The sequence below is a fragment of the Macrosteles quadrilineatus genome, unplaced genomic scaffold, assembly GCF_028750875.1.
Source record: "Macrosteles quadrilineatus isolate MER2022 unplaced genomic scaffold, UCM_ALF_1.0 Scaffold_4__1_contigs__length_99947679, whole genome shotgun sequence".
Lineage (NCBI taxonomy): Eukaryota > Metazoa > Arthropoda > Insecta > Hemiptera > Cicadellidae > Macrosteles > Macrosteles quadrilineatus.
Window position 1 is genome coordinate 33,975,544 of NW_026542597.1, and position 19,717 is coordinate 33,995,260.

At 37.0% G+C, this 19,717-nt stretch overlaps 1 protein-coding gene across 3 annotated transcripts in view; it reads left to right on the plus strand.

Annotated features, from left to right (window-relative positions):
- The window catches only part of LOC128991755 (endoribonuclease Dicer), a 76,838-nt gene that overhangs the window by 47,945 nt on the left and 9,176 nt on the right, over positions 1 to 19,717 (plus strand). For 2 of the 3 annotated variants that reach the window (XM_054414928.1, XM_054414927.1), the window contains exons 15-26: positions 1,445 to 1,655; positions 7,672 to 7,838; positions 8,773 to 8,948; positions 9,586 to 9,812; positions 10,055 to 10,284; positions 12,480 to 12,653; positions 13,411 to 13,524; positions 14,522 to 14,734; positions 15,501 to 15,597; positions 16,929 to 17,009; positions 17,332 to 17,453; positions 18,139 to 18,424. In XM_054414928.1, coding sequence (XP_054270903.1) covers positions 1,445 to 1,655; positions 7,672 to 7,838; positions 8,773 to 8,948; positions 9,586 to 9,812; positions 10,055 to 10,284; positions 12,480 to 12,653; positions 13,411 to 13,524; positions 14,522 to 14,734; positions 15,501 to 15,597; positions 16,929 to 17,009; positions 17,332 to 17,453; positions 18,139 to 18,424 — 2,098 coding nt within the window. The remainder of the gene's footprint in view (positions 1 to 1,444; positions 1,656 to 7,671; positions 7,839 to 8,772; positions 8,949 to 9,585; positions 9,813 to 10,054; positions 10,285 to 12,479; positions 12,654 to 13,410; positions 13,525 to 14,521; positions 14,735 to 15,500; positions 15,598 to 16,928; positions 17,010 to 17,331; positions 17,454 to 18,138; positions 18,425 to 19,717) is intronic. The other variant, XM_054414929.1, reaches the window with a different exon arrangement.

Sequence of the window (19,717 nt, forward strand, 5' to 3'; positions counted from 1 at the left end):
GTATTTATTTAGCTAATTAAATTCGATTTTCCCCAAAGACAAAATGGTGCTAGTAAAACTTTTAATTATTTCATCTGCCTTACCTCTTCGCAAAATGCAAATAATCCTCAAAATAGAGCAGAGGGTCTTCAGCAGCCAAGATGTCCAAACACTTCCTTCTAACGTTGTCCTGGTCTCTGTGAGTGAGTCAGCTCAGATTTTGACCCTTGTACTCTAGGCCTGAATGAGCAGGCACGGCAGCCTAGTGCTTCAACTGACTTGGTTCAACAGCTAACTAGGGTCCTTTTTAGACATTTCTGGGCACCTTCAATGCAAGCTAGGCAATCCGTGTTACATCTGTGTTTCCATATTATCGGCCAGGCAGGCGCGCGCTTCCTCCCGAAATAATTAATTGATTAAGATGATCAGTCTTAATTAAGCCAAACTGAAGTGGAAATTAGACGTTACAAGGTAGATCAAGGAAAGTTAGCTGAACTAATAATTTGTGACTATTTTGGTTGGGTCAGTTGATGGACATTCAGGGAATGGTTTAAGGCGAGGATTGCGTTAGTTAACAGAGTGTCAATTTAACTAGGCCTAATGAAATGTTGATATGACCTAAAGGTAAAATATACCCCCGCCGCAGCAAACCTGCAGACTAAGCGAATTTCCATTTGCCTGATTGGATTTACACTAAAATGTCTCCTTAAAAATATCAACATTTATTCCCTATTTAAATAGAATCAGTTTAACACATACTTAGGTTTGCTGCAACAGGGAGGGTAAAAGTGTTTTTTATGTAAAATGTTAATAGTTAGTAAGAAATAAAAACATTTTCCAAATTTGGGCAAAAAATGTTAATAAACAAGCAAACTACAACAGTTTACTTATTCTCCATAAGAATAACATGGGAATTTTAAATTTACAATTTTTTGGAATTTTCTCCGTAACCATTAGGTGCATTATAACGCTTCAATATACTAAATTATTTGTTTTTTTAAGCTCTACAAAATAGTTTGGAAAGAAATTGCAAAATTTTATGTTTTTTGAGTCAAAAGTGGGAAAAACCCATTTTTACCCCATAAAACCCCCCATAAACCCCCGTTCCCATGGTCCGATCATGCTGGTTCGCAAACTCGTTAGAATAAACGTAGGTTTACACATTTGTACCAAATTTCATCAAAATCGGATCGTTTTTGCTCGAGTTATCGCGCTAACGGACTCATATATAAATATATATATATATATGAATTTGAACGGATGGTGTTTTTGGCCTCTAGGGACCTCAAAACGAAAAAAAATCGGTCCCGGGTCCAGGTCTTACCATGAGTACTACGGTAATAGCTTATTCCCTATATGGGAAATTTGCTAAAAAGGAAGAAAATTGAGATAATGTGGAATAATAGGCTATACTGGTTTTTTTTTTTTGGTTTTTTTTTATATATGTACAGTTTTGCATTGACAGTTGGCACCATTCCCTCTCTACACCAGCACTGGAGAGTTAGAAATCAACATTCTGGAAGGAGAGATCCACAGCTTCACAGATTCCGAGCTGGCCAAGATCTCCATATTTCATGGCATCGTGTTTGATAAAATTTGTCGCACAGTCAATCCTTTCTTGATCAGAGACTACAGCAACAAAGAAAATTCGTACCTGATTGCTCCAGTGATAGTTGGTAAGTAATCGTAATATGTGGTCAGAAGAGTTTCACTAATAATAAGTAACTAATTAATAAGTAAGAAGTCATCCATTTGAAAGAAAAATTTAAATTGAGAGTTTTTGGAGCCTAGATTTTCTAACTTGTAAAACAATTAAAAAAACTGCAAAGCCAATTTCTTATCTCACAGTTTACTACATATTTAAACTACAATCACTCTGGTGTTTGAAACAATATTTTGAGATGGTAAATTACTCTTCAGCGGCTGTTAGAAACTAACGGAATTAAGATCTCTCTTATGGCGGGCAAATCCAAGATGGCCGTTAGCTTCCATGGACTCCCTTGAAAAACAATTCTAAACTACGAAGAACATTTATATCCCACAGTTTACTATATATTTAAATTATAATCACTTTGATGTTTGAAAAAATATTTTTGGATGATAAATAACTCTTCAGCAGCTGTTTGAAACCATCCATGATGGCCGCTAGCCTCCTTAACGTTTGTTTGCGATTATTGTTCACCTGTTAAGTTAAACGCTACAAGTTTGTGGTACGAAATATTCCCAGCTGATGTTGGACATTGTTAATTGTTTATGTTGACTGTTGTAATAATTCTTTCATTTGTTAGACTTTGTGAATTGTGTATAATAAAGCCTGCTCATTCAAGCCAAACAATCTTATTTTCTAACAGAGTTATAATATCAATCATTTTGTTTAAATTAACAATTTGTTTTTTCACTGAGAAACTGTGAGACAATAAAAGAAGGAGAGGTCTAAACCAATATCTTACTGATTAATTTGTATAGCTCAGGATGGAGGAGTGTAGAATTCCTCCATTTCAAACTTCATTATCTGTACTATTATAGAAAAATATTAAATTTCCGAAAAGCTAAAATGAGTTTTGAAAAATGTTTTAACAAACAGAATTGTTTGCTTCTTCCAATAAGAGTTTTGGAATTTCTAAAACGAAAACTTTAATGTAGTACATGTTTTATTTCTCACATATTGGTTGTGTCTACATTCACACCCCATGATATTAAAATAGATGATTTTATCGTGTTAGTAAAATGTATGGCTTCCTCTTTTTATTATAAAAAAGTATATTGTACATACTTCGGGGAGCGACATGGTCTAGTGGTTAGAGCACGGGCTTCGGTCCATGAGGTCCCAGGTTCAAATCCCACCAAATCACCAATGGATTTTATCTAAGTGATAATACCGCAACTCTTTGGTCTAGCCTGAAGTGTGAAAAAACCAGGCTCGTACCTAGGACGTCGTCTTACGACAAAAATAAGATAAATATTGACTGGATAAGCAACTGACTAGCACTTTTGTCGTCAGGTATGCATAACTATGTGTCAAGGTCTCAATGTCATGCTTGGATTAAAATATGCACCGAGGTGGTGTTTCCATCTCAATTGATATGTCTGCAAGCACATTAGCACCAAGTTCAAATGAAAGGGTACTGTGTAAATATTTAAAGCGACAAAGTTTGTTCACCATCAGGGCCACATGCAGGGTCGTAATCATTACTAGGGGTGTGCGATGCATCGGAAATGCATCGAAATTTCGATTCGATTCAGCATGCATCGAAATCACGATGCATCGATTTGGCCTCGATGCATCGAAAAAGACCGATGCATCGGTTAACTCCCGATGCAACGATTACGTCCCGATGTATATTAAAAACTAATTTAGGACTCCAAAATGAGTTTTAGATAGGGAAGTGTCAATTATCGCTACCACCGATACTCGGATATTTTCCGATACAAGGAATATCGGTATCAAGAATCGATTGCCAAACATCGATTTCGCCCGATTCCGCCGATACCGACAGCCGACAGGGATGGATAGATATTTTATTTTAACATTTATTTATTTGATATCTATTAGTTTTGTAATCACGCTAACAACTTTATTAACCAACTTAGCACACTATTTAGTTCAAAACAGCTAAAGTTTATTTTCAGCTGTTCTCTCTGCAGGCAGATGATATTGCACAACACAATACAATCTACATTTCAAGATGTCAGAATTCAGTCTCAGACAACCGGCGCGCGAGTGTCCTCAACACGAAATTATACTAAAAAATGTCTGTATCAATAAGTCAGACCTTTAAATGTATTATTTTTATTTTTAGAACAAAATAAATAACCTAAACTTGTCTAAATGTTCAGTTTCATCCCTGCATTACGCATCATTAGAAAAATTCTATTCAATTACAACATCGAAGTCAGAGGGTTAGGCTTGCACTTGCCTATTGCACCAAAAAGTAGATCCATATTATATCTGTACTATCTACCCAACCTAGTTTAAGAGTTTAAGTGAAGTTTTAAGTGCTACTATAACATAAGTTTTGATTGAAAAACACCATACGCATAGTCCATGTTGATTTTGTAATATTATAATGAATGGTAAATGTTGACCATCTAAGATAAATCAAAGTATGTAATAGGGATGGACGGGATTGAATTTTTAGTTCGGGACGGGACGGGACGGGATTTTTATTTCCTTCCCGATTTTCGGGACGGGATTTTTTTCTGTGCATAAAAAGAAAGTACTGTATTGCAGTTACCAAAAAAGACATACGAAATCAATTTTTACCATTTGTGGCACTGATCTATAAAAACCAAAAAATGGGTAACAATTTACAGGTACCTATAGAAACTTGTGACTCGCGGGTCACGAGGTGATTGTCTGTATGACTCACGGTCATGGCGCGATCGTCGTCATGACTCGCGGTCACGGCGCGATCGTCGGTATGACTTCGCGGTCACGGGGTTATCGTCAGTATGCCTCCACGGTCACGGGGTTATCGTCGGTATGACTCCACGGTCACGGCGCGATCGTCAGCATGACTCGCTGTCACGGGGTTATCGTCGGTATGACTCCACGGTCACGGCGCGATCGTCGTCATGACTCGCGGTCACGACGCTATCGTCGGTATGACTCGCGGTCACGGCGCCATCGTCGGTAGGACTCCGCGGTCACGGCGCGATCGTCGGTAGGACTCCGTGGTCACGGCGTGATCGTCGGTATGACTCGCGGTCACGGCGCGATCGTCGGTAGGACTCCGCGGTCACGGCGCGATCGTCGGTATGACTCGCGGTCACGGCGCGATCGTCGGTATGACTCGCGGTCACGGCGCGATCGTCGGTATGACTCGCGGTCACGGCGCGGTCGTCGGTAGGACTCCGCGGTCACGGCGTAATCGTCGAAATGACTTCGTCTCCTGCGTTCGCGGACCTATCGCTCGCAATAACGGCGTTATCGGCACTCGCGAAGCGGAAAAATCGCCGACGATCGGACCAAATCCCGTCCCGAAAAATTCCCGAGTCAAATGTAATCCCGTCCCGATAATCGGGAATATTTTTTTCCCGAAAAATTCCCGAAATTTCGGGACCCGTCCATCCCTAGTATGTAACAAGAGTTCTCATTGGTCGAGAGGCCACGCTGCACTGTCATGTCAGCCAATCGACGTTCGTGTTTCAATGGAGCAAGTGACGATTGCTAAGATACATTGATAAATATCAAGAACCGTTATGTAGGACGTGTTTGTTTGTAAAGAGTATAAAATTAGGTTAAAGTTTAAAACGGTGTGATTTTCTTTTGTCTTACAAAGACCTAGATTTGACAATAAGGTTATAAACGAGTATTGTGGCGTCTTTGTTCCTTGTTTGTTTACTTTTTAAGATTCCCTATCAAACGCCCCTATCTGCTATCTCTCTCTCTCCCCCCCCCCCCTCTCTCTCTAACGATGTGATGTACTGATTAAACAGATTGTGGTTGACGACTTTTCTACTTAAGATTCCCTGTGGTTATTTTAGTTCTATCAATCCCATAACCTTTCTATCGTTTATCAAAATAATTAATTAATCTGTTTTGTATTTTATTTACTTTAAACCAACCCCTATTTACCATCTGTATTTTATAGAATAAAATGTTTGTTTATAAAGTTTGACTGGCCACACAATTTTGTACCTATTTTATTTTGTATAAAGTAACAGATACTTTGATGATTATATACACAGTATATATATATATATATATATATATATATATATATCAATAAGTGCTGCGTGCTGTAATGAATGCTTTTTATTATCAAAATAAGTAATCAATTATAAATTTTTGATAATACATGGGTCATTGAATACCATAATGTCATGTAGTTTCCTATTTGTAACTTGCAAATAATAATAATTGATAGTTAATTCTGGAAAATGAAAAATAGTGAACGCATTTATAAACCTGTTGTCAAAACAGCAAAGCAGGTGTAAGGGTTTATTGTTTCAGAGGCTAGGGTCAGGGTGTTTCAAGGACAAAGTGTTGGGCCTCCCATCTAAGGGGGGGGAGGGGTGGTGGTTAGAGGGGGAGGAAACTGGTTTTGGCTATTTATTGATTAGTTCACCGACCCTTCTAGACAACAAAATTGAGTGACAGTGACAGTGTTAAATCACCGTGTTCTGTATTTAATTTGTTGTTTACTTTGTGTGTTATTCTATTAATTTTAGTGTTTTGTTCTATTTCCTCCTGGTCCCTTGCAAATTGTATTATCAATGCTAAATAATTGTGGTCAATTCAAATTATATTTTTGATTATTCAAATCTCCTACACAAAAAGACAAAAGTCAAACCAGGCAAGGAAAAAACCTGCTATTGTAATCCCCGTACCCAGCCATTTGGGAAGTGGTGAAAGTCTAGTCTAAATATAGCTCAAAGGTCTCACCCTTCCCTTCTCCCCCCTTCCACCCCCCTACTCAATGTTACTATTCCGCTCATTTCGAGGCCATTGCACAATGCCTGCCTCCCTTCTATTGTTTTGCCTTTATAGTGTTTCTATTCTGACTTTTATAAACATAAATTTATTGCTTACGTAACAGTTCAGTAGTGAAATTTTCTATTGTGAAACAGTAGGCCTACTTTAAAACAAAATCACTACCGGTCATGTCATTCTATTCTGTGTCAAGTCAGTATACCATTGCCATTGCCAGTCAGTCGCCGGCGACTGCTTTGAGTTGACCTATTCTGTCGTGATAGCTATAAAAATAGGTTAGGACAACTACCTCTTGCTTATTTCTATATTTGTATGACTGTAGAATCTACAGTAATACAAATTATCCATCATTTTATGTAAACACAAGTTACATTTCAACAAATATTGATCTTTTACAATTTTATACCAAACTAGCGAGTTCAAAGATAAGCTCGAGTTTCGAGGCCGTACTTTACTCGAACTCAAAATCTCGAATACTCGCCCATTTTGTGTTAATAGTATAAATAAAATTGGATCCATTAAAACCGGATCCAGCCCAAGATCAGATTTTTTGTGGATACGATCGGGCGTCGGTTCTAGCTCAGATCCGGCGGGGATCCGGTAGTCCGATATCCGGATCCGACCATCACTAAAATAGACAGTAAACGATTATCAACTTTTTTTGTTCGTGCTGATTTAAGAATGAACCAGAAGTATTGAAAGCCAACAAATATAAATGTGAAAACTAAGTAACAATACTACCTACGTCATAAAATAAACTCTTATTTTATTTAATACAGGTCAATAATAATAAACTTAACGATTGCTTTATTGATATATAGGCTTATTCTAATTGTTAGTGAAGGGTGAATTTCCTTAGGCCAACCATAAAATTAGCAGTGTCCATTAATGAGGTTAGGTCAGCAACTATCCTCTTGTTCATAATTTTATTTAGTAAATTTTTTACTTTAACTTTTTTTAAGGTAAAAGATCCATTACAGAAACACATGTTGTATTTAATTTTTGAAGAAAATCATGCCGTGCTGCATCGAATCGAATCGCATCGATTCGAATCGAAATTCTTTGAATCGCATCGATGCATCGAATCGAAAAAAATATGCTGCATAGCACACCCCTAATCATTACTAATGTAGGGTTTGGTGAAAGGGGGTGAACTTGAATTGCTGGCTTATGGGGTATCAAGTTTACGGGACTTTACTATGGTGTGAGTGTTTTTAGAACGTTTGTACAGTTAGTGTCTGTAAATCATTTAACAGGAGGTGGAAAGTTGAAAGTCGACTGGGAGGTGATAAAGCAAGGAAACGAACCATTTACGAGTCCAGAAACAATACCTTCTGAGGAAACTAGAAGGAGCCTAGAAGTGACGGAAGAAAACTACCTTGGCATGATTATAACTCCTTGGTACAGGCCTGTCCCTGCCACGGTAAATACTGCTTAGTACTGCTTAATTGATCTTGTTTGTACTAGGTTTACTAAATCAGTCATCACCACTGTCGCTCAAGTAATTCTTTGAAAAGTTCTGTAATATATTTGGAAACTTATAAGTTGGTTACTTATTTAAATATTAATATCCACATTAGTGAACTAGAACAACTATAAAACAGAAAGAAAAAAACGTATTTGCTCTGGTGAATATGCCTATTGTCAGCCAAAAATAAATAAATAAAATTAGACAGTATCGGTTTTGATATTCAATCAACGAGTTTTGAGATTCAAAAGTTTTATTATTTGATAATTTGAAAGTTGGTGATTCGAAATTGTAGCAAGCTATGTTTTGAAACTGTTAAAACCTGACATTTTTTTTATATCAAACTGTTTGCACTCAAGCTTGCAGCATAGGAGCAATCACTAACACTGATGAAACAAGTAATTTATACAGTATTCTGAACACCATTAGGTATAATAAATATCCATACTAGAACACTATGCAATACAATTTCAAACGGATATTTACTTAACTAACAAAAATAAATATTGACCACAAAATGTTTTGATTGATCTAATATCCATGTTTATGTTCCTTTAGGAGTTAATTTACAAATGTGTATGGTGTTTGTGGTTATAAATATTATGTTTTTTGGTTTAAGCATAGTAAACATTTGATTATTTATTACTTTTAATTTTTTGTATCCTTGACCAGGCAACTAGAAAAGTTTCCCATTGGGTTTTGAAATGGAATTCTATTTCTGATTTTCGCCATCGAAATTTCAAAATTGATCCACATTGATTATTCATTATGAATATCAACATTTCGGAACCAACATGCAATTTTTTCTTTACAGATCAATAAATTCTTTCAACATTTAGGTGCTCAAAAGTAGTTTCTTTTGTAAATTGTTTTTATCATTTGATTTCAGAACTACTTGGTAACCAAGGTTTGCCACGACATGAGTGAAGATTCAGAGTTTCCCTCTGATGTGTATAGAACATACAAGGACTACTTTGCTGATAAGTACACGATCACTCCCCTGATTCATCAACCTCTGTTGGAAGTGAGAGCGCTGTCAAGCAGGATGAACAACTTGAAACCGATGTGAGCATCATTTTCACCTTCTATTTTTTTAGAATTGTAAAATATTTTTCTTCTACTGACTGTGTAAATAATGGAAAAATAGAATATCTCAATGCAAATGAAATGCTCTATTGTGTGGGATATTTTGTATTTAAAACTTCATAGGTTGGCAGCACTTGCAAGGGATTTTAAATGTGCAGAAGACAAGCTGCGTTGACTTTGGCGTGGTCAGAACATTTTTGTGTTTTCTGAAAATATTCATTTGTAATGTTGTTTGCCGGGGCTATAAGTCAGTTAAACTAGATGGAGTAAATGAATTGGACTTATTGTTCAGATCTTTTTGGTTTTACCTTTGGATGGTAAAGACGGCTACTAGGTTAATAAGACTTAGACACATTCTTTGTAAACTCGTTGCTATCTGTTCAGATACAGATGTTATTGCTGTGTTTTTGTTAGTTTCAACGCTAATAGCGTTCTTTACGTTTTGTGGAAAGGAATTTTCCAAACCCTGCTTTTGATACCTTGATTGATAGCCTGATGTTAGATTCGATATTGCAGATTTGTTACGAATCGATGACACGCACATTATAGGCTCAGGTTTTACAGGAATATAAGTGTCCAAAGTCAACTATATTAGTCGTTTGCACTCTCGTTTCAGGACCTTGACAAAAGCATTAAAGTTCCTAAACAAAACTGACAATGAAGATCTTGATATTTCGTTGTTGCCGGAGTTCTGCCACAAGTACCCAGTGCCAGGCCGCTACTGGGTAAAAGCTCGTCTGCTTCCGTCAGTGCTGTATCGGGTTTCACAGCTGTGCGCAGCCGAGGAGCTGCGTCAGAAGCTGGTTAGGGACATCAAAATCGGCAATGACACTACCCCTCCAGGCAAGTAGATAGTCAAAATCAAACAATCAAATATTTATTGATCTGTTTGTTATTACATCTCATTAACTCACTGCAAATATCATTACTGAATCTACTTTCTCGTTCACACTAATTTTATTAAAACCTGAATTAAATATTTTTTAATACTTCACATAATGGTGAACTAGGATGATTTGAACACCAAGGGTAATGCAATTTTCACTAAGAAAATTTATAAACCGATAAATCTTTAATTTCTCCAGGCAAATCACTGAAAAAACTGGAAGCAGATGCAAGTCTGGTGAAACATGTGCCATCTGAAGTGAAAACGCAGCAGCTGACTCCATTGACGTTGAATCTGCAGAATCGAGGCTCGGCGTCCGTACAGACCACCAGAGACCCACCGAACATTTATCACAACATGGACGATGTCACACTGTTCGACATTGTGACCCATCAAGAGTTCATCAATGAATCGGTCTACAGCGAGTTTGTAAGTAATTACTGACTTTTAAAAAATCACTAAATTCAAGTGTTTTAATTTGTTTGACTGATTGGTTTCCTCGCCTAACAATTAAAAGGTTACCGGTAACAAATGGTCTCGGCCAAAGAAACAGCTAGTCTTAGTCAGAAACAAAGCTACTCAAGGCACCTCACTTTATTCTACATCTATATTTAATTCATAATTAGGTTTCGATACACCCAGTTGTGTCAAATATTCAGCAGTTAAAACTAAATGTTCTGAACATTTTTTTTTTCATGTACCCTGTAAGCTTTGGACTGTGTAACTAGGCTAGATTGTTGAGTAAGTGAGGTTTTACTATAGCTACAAACGGACAAACGCATGACCAGGTAGCCGCCAAAGGAATGAAGAAAATTTATTTGTCTCCTTCTAACCTTTCTGAGAATGCGGTGTTTTTTCTATCTGTATCATAATATCATCATGACAATATTCCATGACCGCTGTCATTCTCCCGCGGTTTCAAAGACATCATTATCCACTCCCGTGATCTCAGCACTATATTGACATTCTCAAGTTGTCGCAAAGACCTCATCCTGGCAATATTCTTGACATTCATCCGTGGACGCGATGAATTCGCCATCGTATCTCGTAATCTCTGCAATATTCTGACACATCACTGTTTGCAAAGACATTGTCAACTCCCTCCCGTGATCTTGACATCCCTCCGTGGTTGTGAAAACAACATCATTCACTGATCCCAGCAACTAATTGTCAGTCCAATGCTATCGCAAAGACACAATCATCATCATCATCATCGCCTCCTGTGACAGCGGCAATATCTTCACATTCCCCCGAGAACGTTGGCAATATATTTACATAACTCCGCAGTCACGTAGACATCACCATCATCTCTCGGGATCTCTGTATTTTTGACATATCTCCGTGGTAGCGAAGATATCATCACTGCATTCTGTTATTGCGATTATATTATATTGCAATACCTTATTGCAAGTGTTAATAAAGTATGAATTAAAAAAAACAAACTAGGGCTCAGCCAACTCATAAAAAACGTATTAAATCATTAATGACAATATGTAAAATAAAATCCTCCCTAAAATCCCTTCCTCTGGACACCCCTGTGTTTTACCTTGAATTAGATACAAAGAGGCTCATACTTAGCGAGCACAGTAAGATTTCATTCATCTCAGCGCATCTGATCCACAACCATCTCAGGTGCTTTGTTTACCTCACAGCTGATACCTTTCAGACTAGTGAACACCAACTAGCTTTTTCTCCAAAGATAAGTGGATATTATAATGGGATTCTTTTCAAGGTCGGAGGAGTAACTTTATGCAATTAAATTTCAAAGGTAGGTGGAACGAACCATCCTTGTAGGCAGTTTTGGCACAAGGAGACATGTGTGTCACTTTTGGAAGCTCAAATGGGAATTCCTGATTGGTCTGGTGGATATGGAGGGCTTAGTAAATGTTTACAGTCTTCTGGAAGATCGGCAAGGGAGGCAGGACTAATCTCTCATCACCTTAGATTTTAGTACTGTGGAGAGAGATGTTATTTTATAATATTAAAAGCTTCTTTATTTCACAATATATTGAACAATAGGTAGAGCTGTCCCAAGTCTAAGAGCATTTGATTGATTCCAAAAGAAGTTATGACATCATAACTTCAAAATGATGAAGCATACTTTCCAGGTGGGACCAATTTTTTTAGTCATTTTAGTCTACAATGTTTAAAGGTTTCACCCTATTCTAGACTGGGACGGTGGCGTCGTCCTGTAATCCAACTACTAGGAGGTCACGAATTGTAAATATTTATAGCCATGCACTGTGGATGCGATGCTCTCTGGTGTGGATTAACGTCCGCACTAGTGAGCAATACGACTATCCGCAGTTCTGATAATTTGACCAATTTGTTAGTTACAAGAAAAATATGTGGTTCAGATTCCACTATAAACTGTAGGTCCCTTAGTTGCCATTGGCTGTATGAGCTTTTAAATAACAGCTGTGTATAAGGGAAAATGTCGGCCTTAGTCACTAACAAGACTACAAAGATCGCACCACTCATCCTACACTCATCTTCATTCATACTTGGCTTAAAAAACCTACATTAGTATAGTCTTAGTCGCCATTTCAGATTAAAGTATTAAAAAGTATAAAGTATTAAAGTATTCCTATTACAGCTAAATGTATGTAATTTTTACACTTCAGAACAAAGGTGATGATGAAGAAAACACTGAAGACACAACTGTCGAAACGGGTGCTTCAATGGAAGTGGACCCACAGTCTGCCCCTGTAATAGCTTCAACCTCTTCAGAGGTTTTGGATCGCCTTGAGCCTAATCAGAAAAGAAAGGCTGATTTCCCTGAGATCCGTGCAAGAAAGGTCAGCAACTACTCTCTTGAGTCAGTCGTAACTGGTAGGGCAGAGGGTGGACAACTGCCAGTAAATAGCAACGTCGGATGAAAATCAGCCTCAAAAAATACAGGCCAGGTTCCAATACCACCTAGAACCATTACGACAACTATCAGTCCTTCAATAGCATAGTATTGTGGATGTAGATGGATTGTTACAACTAAGAATTTACTTGCCAAGATTGAAAATGAGTTTTAGCCATCGTGTGATTTGGTTTTGAAGAAATCATCACAAATATGTGTGGGAAGAAAGAAGGAAGTTCAGAATAATAATGGATGAAAGTCATATTTACGCTAGTGGCATTTTAATTTAAGTCAGTGTAAGTTCAAACGCTTTTGAGGGAAAGCAGTCCGAACCCATTTAAGTTTTGTGGTTTTCCCGGAATTGAATCTGTTCCTCCCGCACCAAAGTCAGTAACGATAACCACTAGGCTAGCAACACATCCAAACTACTTACTGAACTTACTCAACTTGCTGAAGAACTACTGAAGTTATGAAAGCCATTTACTTGCCACCTAGTTTTACTATTACTTAAAATGAGTTTTAAGTAATAGTAGCAAGTGTTTATTATCCATTTGTACACTTCCTTTTTACAACATAGCCCTTCCCCGCCCACCATTATTATTGAAGAGCTAAACAAAATAAAAATGTTTAATTGAGTCGTTAACTCTGACAAACCTGTACATGAAAGTGTTGCTATATTAAAGGTTATTAATGTCCCTTTACAGAAGCAGATGAAAGTGTCAGATAGCAAGGCACCCAAGTTGATCCAGCCCCCACCTTTAAAGATGCTGCAGAAGAGTGTTCGAGATCCCGGCCCAGAACAAGTTCAAATTCTACAGGTTAGAAAATTGTCATTAGAGTTTGGTTTACTGCTCTAGTTTTTAGCATCTTTGGTCCTACAGCAAACGCGGAAGGTTTTTTATGCAATGAGGTGTAAACTAAGATAAAAATGTCAATGCAGTTAGTAATTTTTTTTTGTATTGGCTATTAAAGCAGCTTTGGCCAGTGATCTGGTCAACTGCAAGCGACTTGAGACCTCTCAGAGACTCGTTCCTCAAGTTCTCCATCTCTTACTCTGTTTATTGTGTAGGCCATAACAGCAGCTGTGGCCAAAGATCTGATCAACTGCGAGCGACTGGAGACTCTTGGAGACTCGTTCCTCAAGTTCTCCATCTCTTACTCTGTTTATTGTGTAGGCCATAACAGCAGCTGTGGCCAAAGATCTGATCAACTGCGAGCGACTGGAGACTCTTGGAGACTCGTTCCTCAAGTTCTCCATCTCTTACTCTGTTTATTGTGTAGGCCATAACAGCAGCTGTGGCCAAAGATCTGATCAACTGCGAGCGACTGGAGACTCTTGGAGACTCGTTCCTCAAGTTCTCCATCTCTTACTCTGTTTATTGTGTAGGCCATAACAGCAGCTGTGGCCAAAGATCTGATCAACTGCGAGCGACTGGAGACTCTTGGAGACTCGTTCCTCAAGTTCTCCATCTCTTACTCTGTTTATTGTGTAGGCCATAACAGCAGCTGTGGCCAAAGATCTGATCAACTGCAAGCGACTTGAGACCTCTCAGAGACTCGTTCCTCAAGTTCTCCATCTCTTACTCTGTTTATTGTGTAGGCCATAACAGCAGCTGTGGCCAAAGATCTGATCAACTGCGAGCGACTGGAGACTCTTGGAGACTCGTTCCTCAAGTTCTCCATCTCTCTTACTTTGTTTATTGTGTAGGCCATAACAGCAGCTGTAGCCAATGATCTGATCAACTGCAAGCGACTTCAGACCTCTCAGAGACTCGTTCCTCAAGTTCTCCATCTCTTACTCTGTTTATTGTGTAGGCCATAACAGCAGCTGTGGCCAATGATCTGATCAACTGCGAGCGACTGGAGACTCTTGGAGACTCGTTCCTCAAGTTCTCCATCTCTCTCACTCTTTTTGAGACGCAGCAAGACTTGAGCGAAGGATGTCTGACCAACGTGAAAGGACAAGCCGTTGGTAACAGAAACCTTTATTTTTGTGGAAGAAACAAACAGCTGGGAAATATCTTAGAGGTAGGTTTTATCTGTTGATATAAAATTAATAAAATATCTCAATGTTCATAAATTGATCATCTAGAATCTAGATTATAAATTGATTATATAAAAGTTCCCTTCATGTTCGATCCCTCACATCTTTTCAACACAATTTGAAGCTTCTATGGCTCACAAGCTTTTATCGAGGATAAGAGAGGGCCGTCTTTTTACATAACTACACAATAGTTTATGTTTTGTATAATCGTTAGAAGAAATGTTTGCATTTGACTTGGGCACATTGTACTTAAGTGTAGACTGTTTTTTTAATTGATTACAGCGAATTATTTTAAAAACCATTAAATATATTGTTTAAACTGCAAAAACAAAAGTTTGGTGCTTATTTTGGGCCAATGACAGCAGGTACCTAACGTGTTTTTGCTAACACAGAATAATGGGAACAGTATAATAGATGATTATGTTATGGCTAAGTATATTCTGTTTCTGAAATTAGTGAATTCTATAGGTAGAAAAAGTCAAATAATGTACATTATTTTTGTTGTATTATGTTTTTTTTTTGTACGGTTTTAAATAATGCTAGCTTTAAACTTCTTTCTTTTGGCATGATTAAATTAGATTTAATATTTTGTTTATTTGGATTTTATCATCAGCCATTAACAAGCAATCGACATTTGTAAATAATGAATTGTTTGATTTTTCTTAGTCAATAAAGTGTCAAATGTAAAGTTTTAGACTGCTTTTGTTACTATAAAAGTGATTTAATGGAAATTAATTGATTTTTTCACAGGTCAAAGATTTTTCCCCGGGAACAGAGTGGGTTCCTCCGCAGTTCTGTCTTGAAGAGACAATAAAACTTGTGCTCATAGATGCTCTTTTAGACCCCGGTAAGTGTGTACTACACTATAAAAAAATCCCTATCATTACAACAAACCTACATAGTACAAATATGTCCAGTGGCTTGGTTATGAACTGGCGGAGATATATTTTTCTTTGAGAAATTTGTTAACATAGAGTAAAAAAGATCAAAACCCAATTTAAGGGGTACCAAACCCTCCTTTCCATCGTTATGTCGTATTTATATTCAATCAAAATTTCATCAAAATTGGAGAACTGTACGATAGTTGTTATCTATAGACTTATGTTCATACAAGACGTATAGATGTACCACTTGAGTCCGGTTAATCTAAACTAATTGGGACTGAACACTGTTTAGATCAGCTGATTGTTCATACTAGCCGAAATAATTTAAATACAGTAGAACCCTGATTATCCGGGGCGATTGGAGGAGGCAGACTACATAAAGCGAAAACGATTGTATTTCAACCATCAACAGGAAATAAAATATATAACAAACACATAAAAAACCAACATAATACTGTGTAAATAGACATTAATGTCATTATTTGAATTGTTACATAAAAAAATGACAATATTGCACAATCATAGATATTGTGTAATCATGATACTTTATGTCATTGACCGTGGTTCAGATATATAAACTGCAATGTTTGAAATGATTACTCAAACTTAACAAAAAATTAGCCAAACACCAAACAGCAATAAATTTCTTAATGAACAAAACATCTCTTGTAAGCTTCTGCTAATCATAGGCTATCGGAACGTACTGTATCAGAACGGAGGCATGTGAAAACATTGATATTCCCATGATTGAAAACAAATCATATTGTAAATGTTAAAAAACATTAAATGACTCATAAAAATAACTCAAAAATAATACTTTATGATAATAACAACACTCATCTTCAGTACAAATTGTTTACAAAAATTTCTGGAATTTGTTCGGATTAAGCGGACGTTGGGATTATCCCAACTCCATCAATCCATTAGTCTGTGTTTAGACTAATGGGACTCAAGTGACAAATTAGAAAAAATGTTGTGTATGGCTTTTAGTAACTTAAAAAGATTAGTTTACCCAAACTTAATTTGAAGACTATTGAAAGCTACACAAACATCTCCTTAAATTATCTGACCAATTTTTTTAATGAACATAAAAGACTGGTAAACCTATTTATTTGCACACAATATATATGGCACTGCTGTATCTAACTGTATTAAAAGGCAAAATCAAAATTCAATTTAAGGAAATTTAGTGGTCCGAATTCTTATTCAGGTTGGTATCAAATTAAATAAAAAATATTGAGTTATGAGTAAAATAATAAACTTAAATGCCTATCTCAAATGTTGGATTTTGCAGGCTGCTTGTACTTGATGAACATTCCTGAAGAAGACGTTATTTCAGGGGTAATATCTCAACCAGTCAGAGCAGAACTTACAGGTAGGTAATATCTCATTCTTTATAGCCCAGTCAATGAAGATATATATATATATTCAAAATATATTCAAATACCGCCAATCACCAATGGATTTGATCCATGTGATAATGCTACAACCATCTAGGACCAGCTTGAAGTAATGTGTAAAACAGTTTTGGGCTAGAACCTAGCGTCCTAGGATGTGAAAAGGAAATCAACAAGAGTTAGTCTCGTATTGTTATTTTAAATAACTTTTTATTTGTTTATTACTATGATAAAACAACTGTTCTGTACATGTAATTGGTACTAATTAATTGATTATGAGTGCTAATTAACTTTTTACAGACATAATAGTAAATGCCAAAGACCTCGAACATATCCAGACTTGTGTGTTTACTAACCAGCTGGGACTCACGGACAAAAATATATCAGACGCCGTAGAAGCCATAATTGGAGTTTACTTGGAGGTGAGTCTGGCCACACATAATACTTAACCCATAGCTCTCAGGAGAGGCACAACCAATACAAAAAACTTAAAATTAATTTTAAAAAATCTGGCTTTAATAAAGCACTTTGATTTTGAAGGTAAGTTGAATGAATGTTGGTTAAGTAAACGATTTTTAAACATTACACATTAACATTGTTACAACATTGATATCAAACACGGTAGAACTAGTTGTAAGGATGTCGTTGAGCTCAATGCATCATATTGCCACTGCCACCATGATGGCTCGGCACTACTGCTTGGAGTTAATAGTCGACTCCCAAGTCCAGAGTCGACTGCTGAACTTTAAAAAAATGTAAATTCAATTTCTAATTAAACAGAAACCCAAAATAAAAGTTATTGCTCGGTAATTACCTTCCTCTCAAATTTATCTTTCTTTCCACAGAAGAATTATGAAAATCTTTTAATGTCTATTGAATTATACTATAGGCCTCTCACATTAAGATAAATAAAATAAAAAACCGCCTGTTAGCAAATGTTTATTTTAAAATAGTGCAAGGATTAAAGGGATCATGATACACTGAAAAAAAGTTTGCTTATGACGTGATTTTATATTTGTTAGGGATGAAACAGATTTTTTAAACTCAATGAGTAGGATTTTTATTTTAGTAGTCAACTACAACACTAATTACTCTCCACATGTACAGAACAGTGGCATTTTCGGAGCTTTGAGAGTGATGAACTGGTTCGGGGTGATAGACCCAGAGTTGGCTTCAGAGAAGGTCTTCACAGACAAGATGGCTTCTCCGACCCGCAGTATACGCAGTCTTCCCTCTGAACATCTAGTGAGACCCGAGCACCTGGAGGAGATGATCCACTACAAGTTCCAAGACAGAGCTTATATGCTACAAGCACTCACGCACCCGTCGTTTCATCTGAACCACATTACACAGAGTTACCAGAGACTCGAGTTCCTCGGTGATGCCATCATAGGTAAGGCACTCGATTGCTACCAGTTAATATCATATTATTGATGATCACTGAACGATTTTGAGTATCATTAAATTAGGGGTGGGCGAGTACTCGACTGTCGAGTAATTACTCGAGTAGTTGGCAATACTCGACAGTCGAGTCGAGTAGTTAAAGATACTCGTGACTCAAGTCGAGTAGTAGACAAGCCGATTTCGTTATTTTCATTGATATTTGACAAATAAATAGTAAGAAAGGAAAATGTTTGAGTTTTATTTAATCCCTTAACCCCTTTAAATATTGACATACTAGGCCTACTAATAATCGGCAACCTAGACATCGCTTACGTCATCATTTTAACTGACAGCGACAGCGCCGACAGCTGAGCTGACACTTGACACTGGGTGATAGGCAGTGGTGTAGGTGTGCGAGTGCGATGCATCGAATCCCGATTCGATCCAGCATGCATCAAAATCCCGATGCATCGATTACGTCACGATACAGCTCTACTAGTAAATACCCCCGCCGCAGCAAACCTGCCGTCTAAGCGAATTTCCATTTGGCCGAATTGATTTTCAATTGATCTATTTAAATAACATTAGGTTTGACGAGTACCTAGGTTTGCTGCTACAAGGAAACTAATAAAGTAGTGTGTTTTTAGTAAAATATTGATAGCTTACTATAAAATAAATAAATTTGCCAAGTTTGATCAAAATATATCCATAAACAAGCAAACTACAACATTTTACAATATTCTCCATAAGAATAACATGGGAATTTTAAATTAACTATTTTTTTAGTTTTCTCCGTAACCAATAACCGTACAAAAACACTTTGATATACTGAATTGTTTGTTTTTTTAAGCTCTTTAAGAAGGTTTAGAGAAAAATTGGGAAATTTTGTGTTTTGAGGGTAAAAAGTGAGAAAAACCAATTTTTACCCCATAAAACCCCCCGTAAAACCCTGTTCCGATGGTCCGATCATGCTGGATCGCGAACTCATTCAAGTTTATCCCGCCTTACACCTTCAAACCAAATTTCATCAAAATCGGATAAAAATTACTCAAGTTATCGTGTTCACGGACACATATATATATATATAAATCTATATATATATATATATATATATCTATATATATATATATACATATATAAAAATTTGAACGAATGGTTTTTTTGGCCTCTGGGGACATTAAAATGAAAAAGTAAATCGGTCCCGGGCCTAAGTCTTACCATGAGACCTACGGTAATAGCTACTTCCCTATAGGGAAATTCGCTAAAAGGGATGATTCGATTATCGTCATCGATACCACCGATA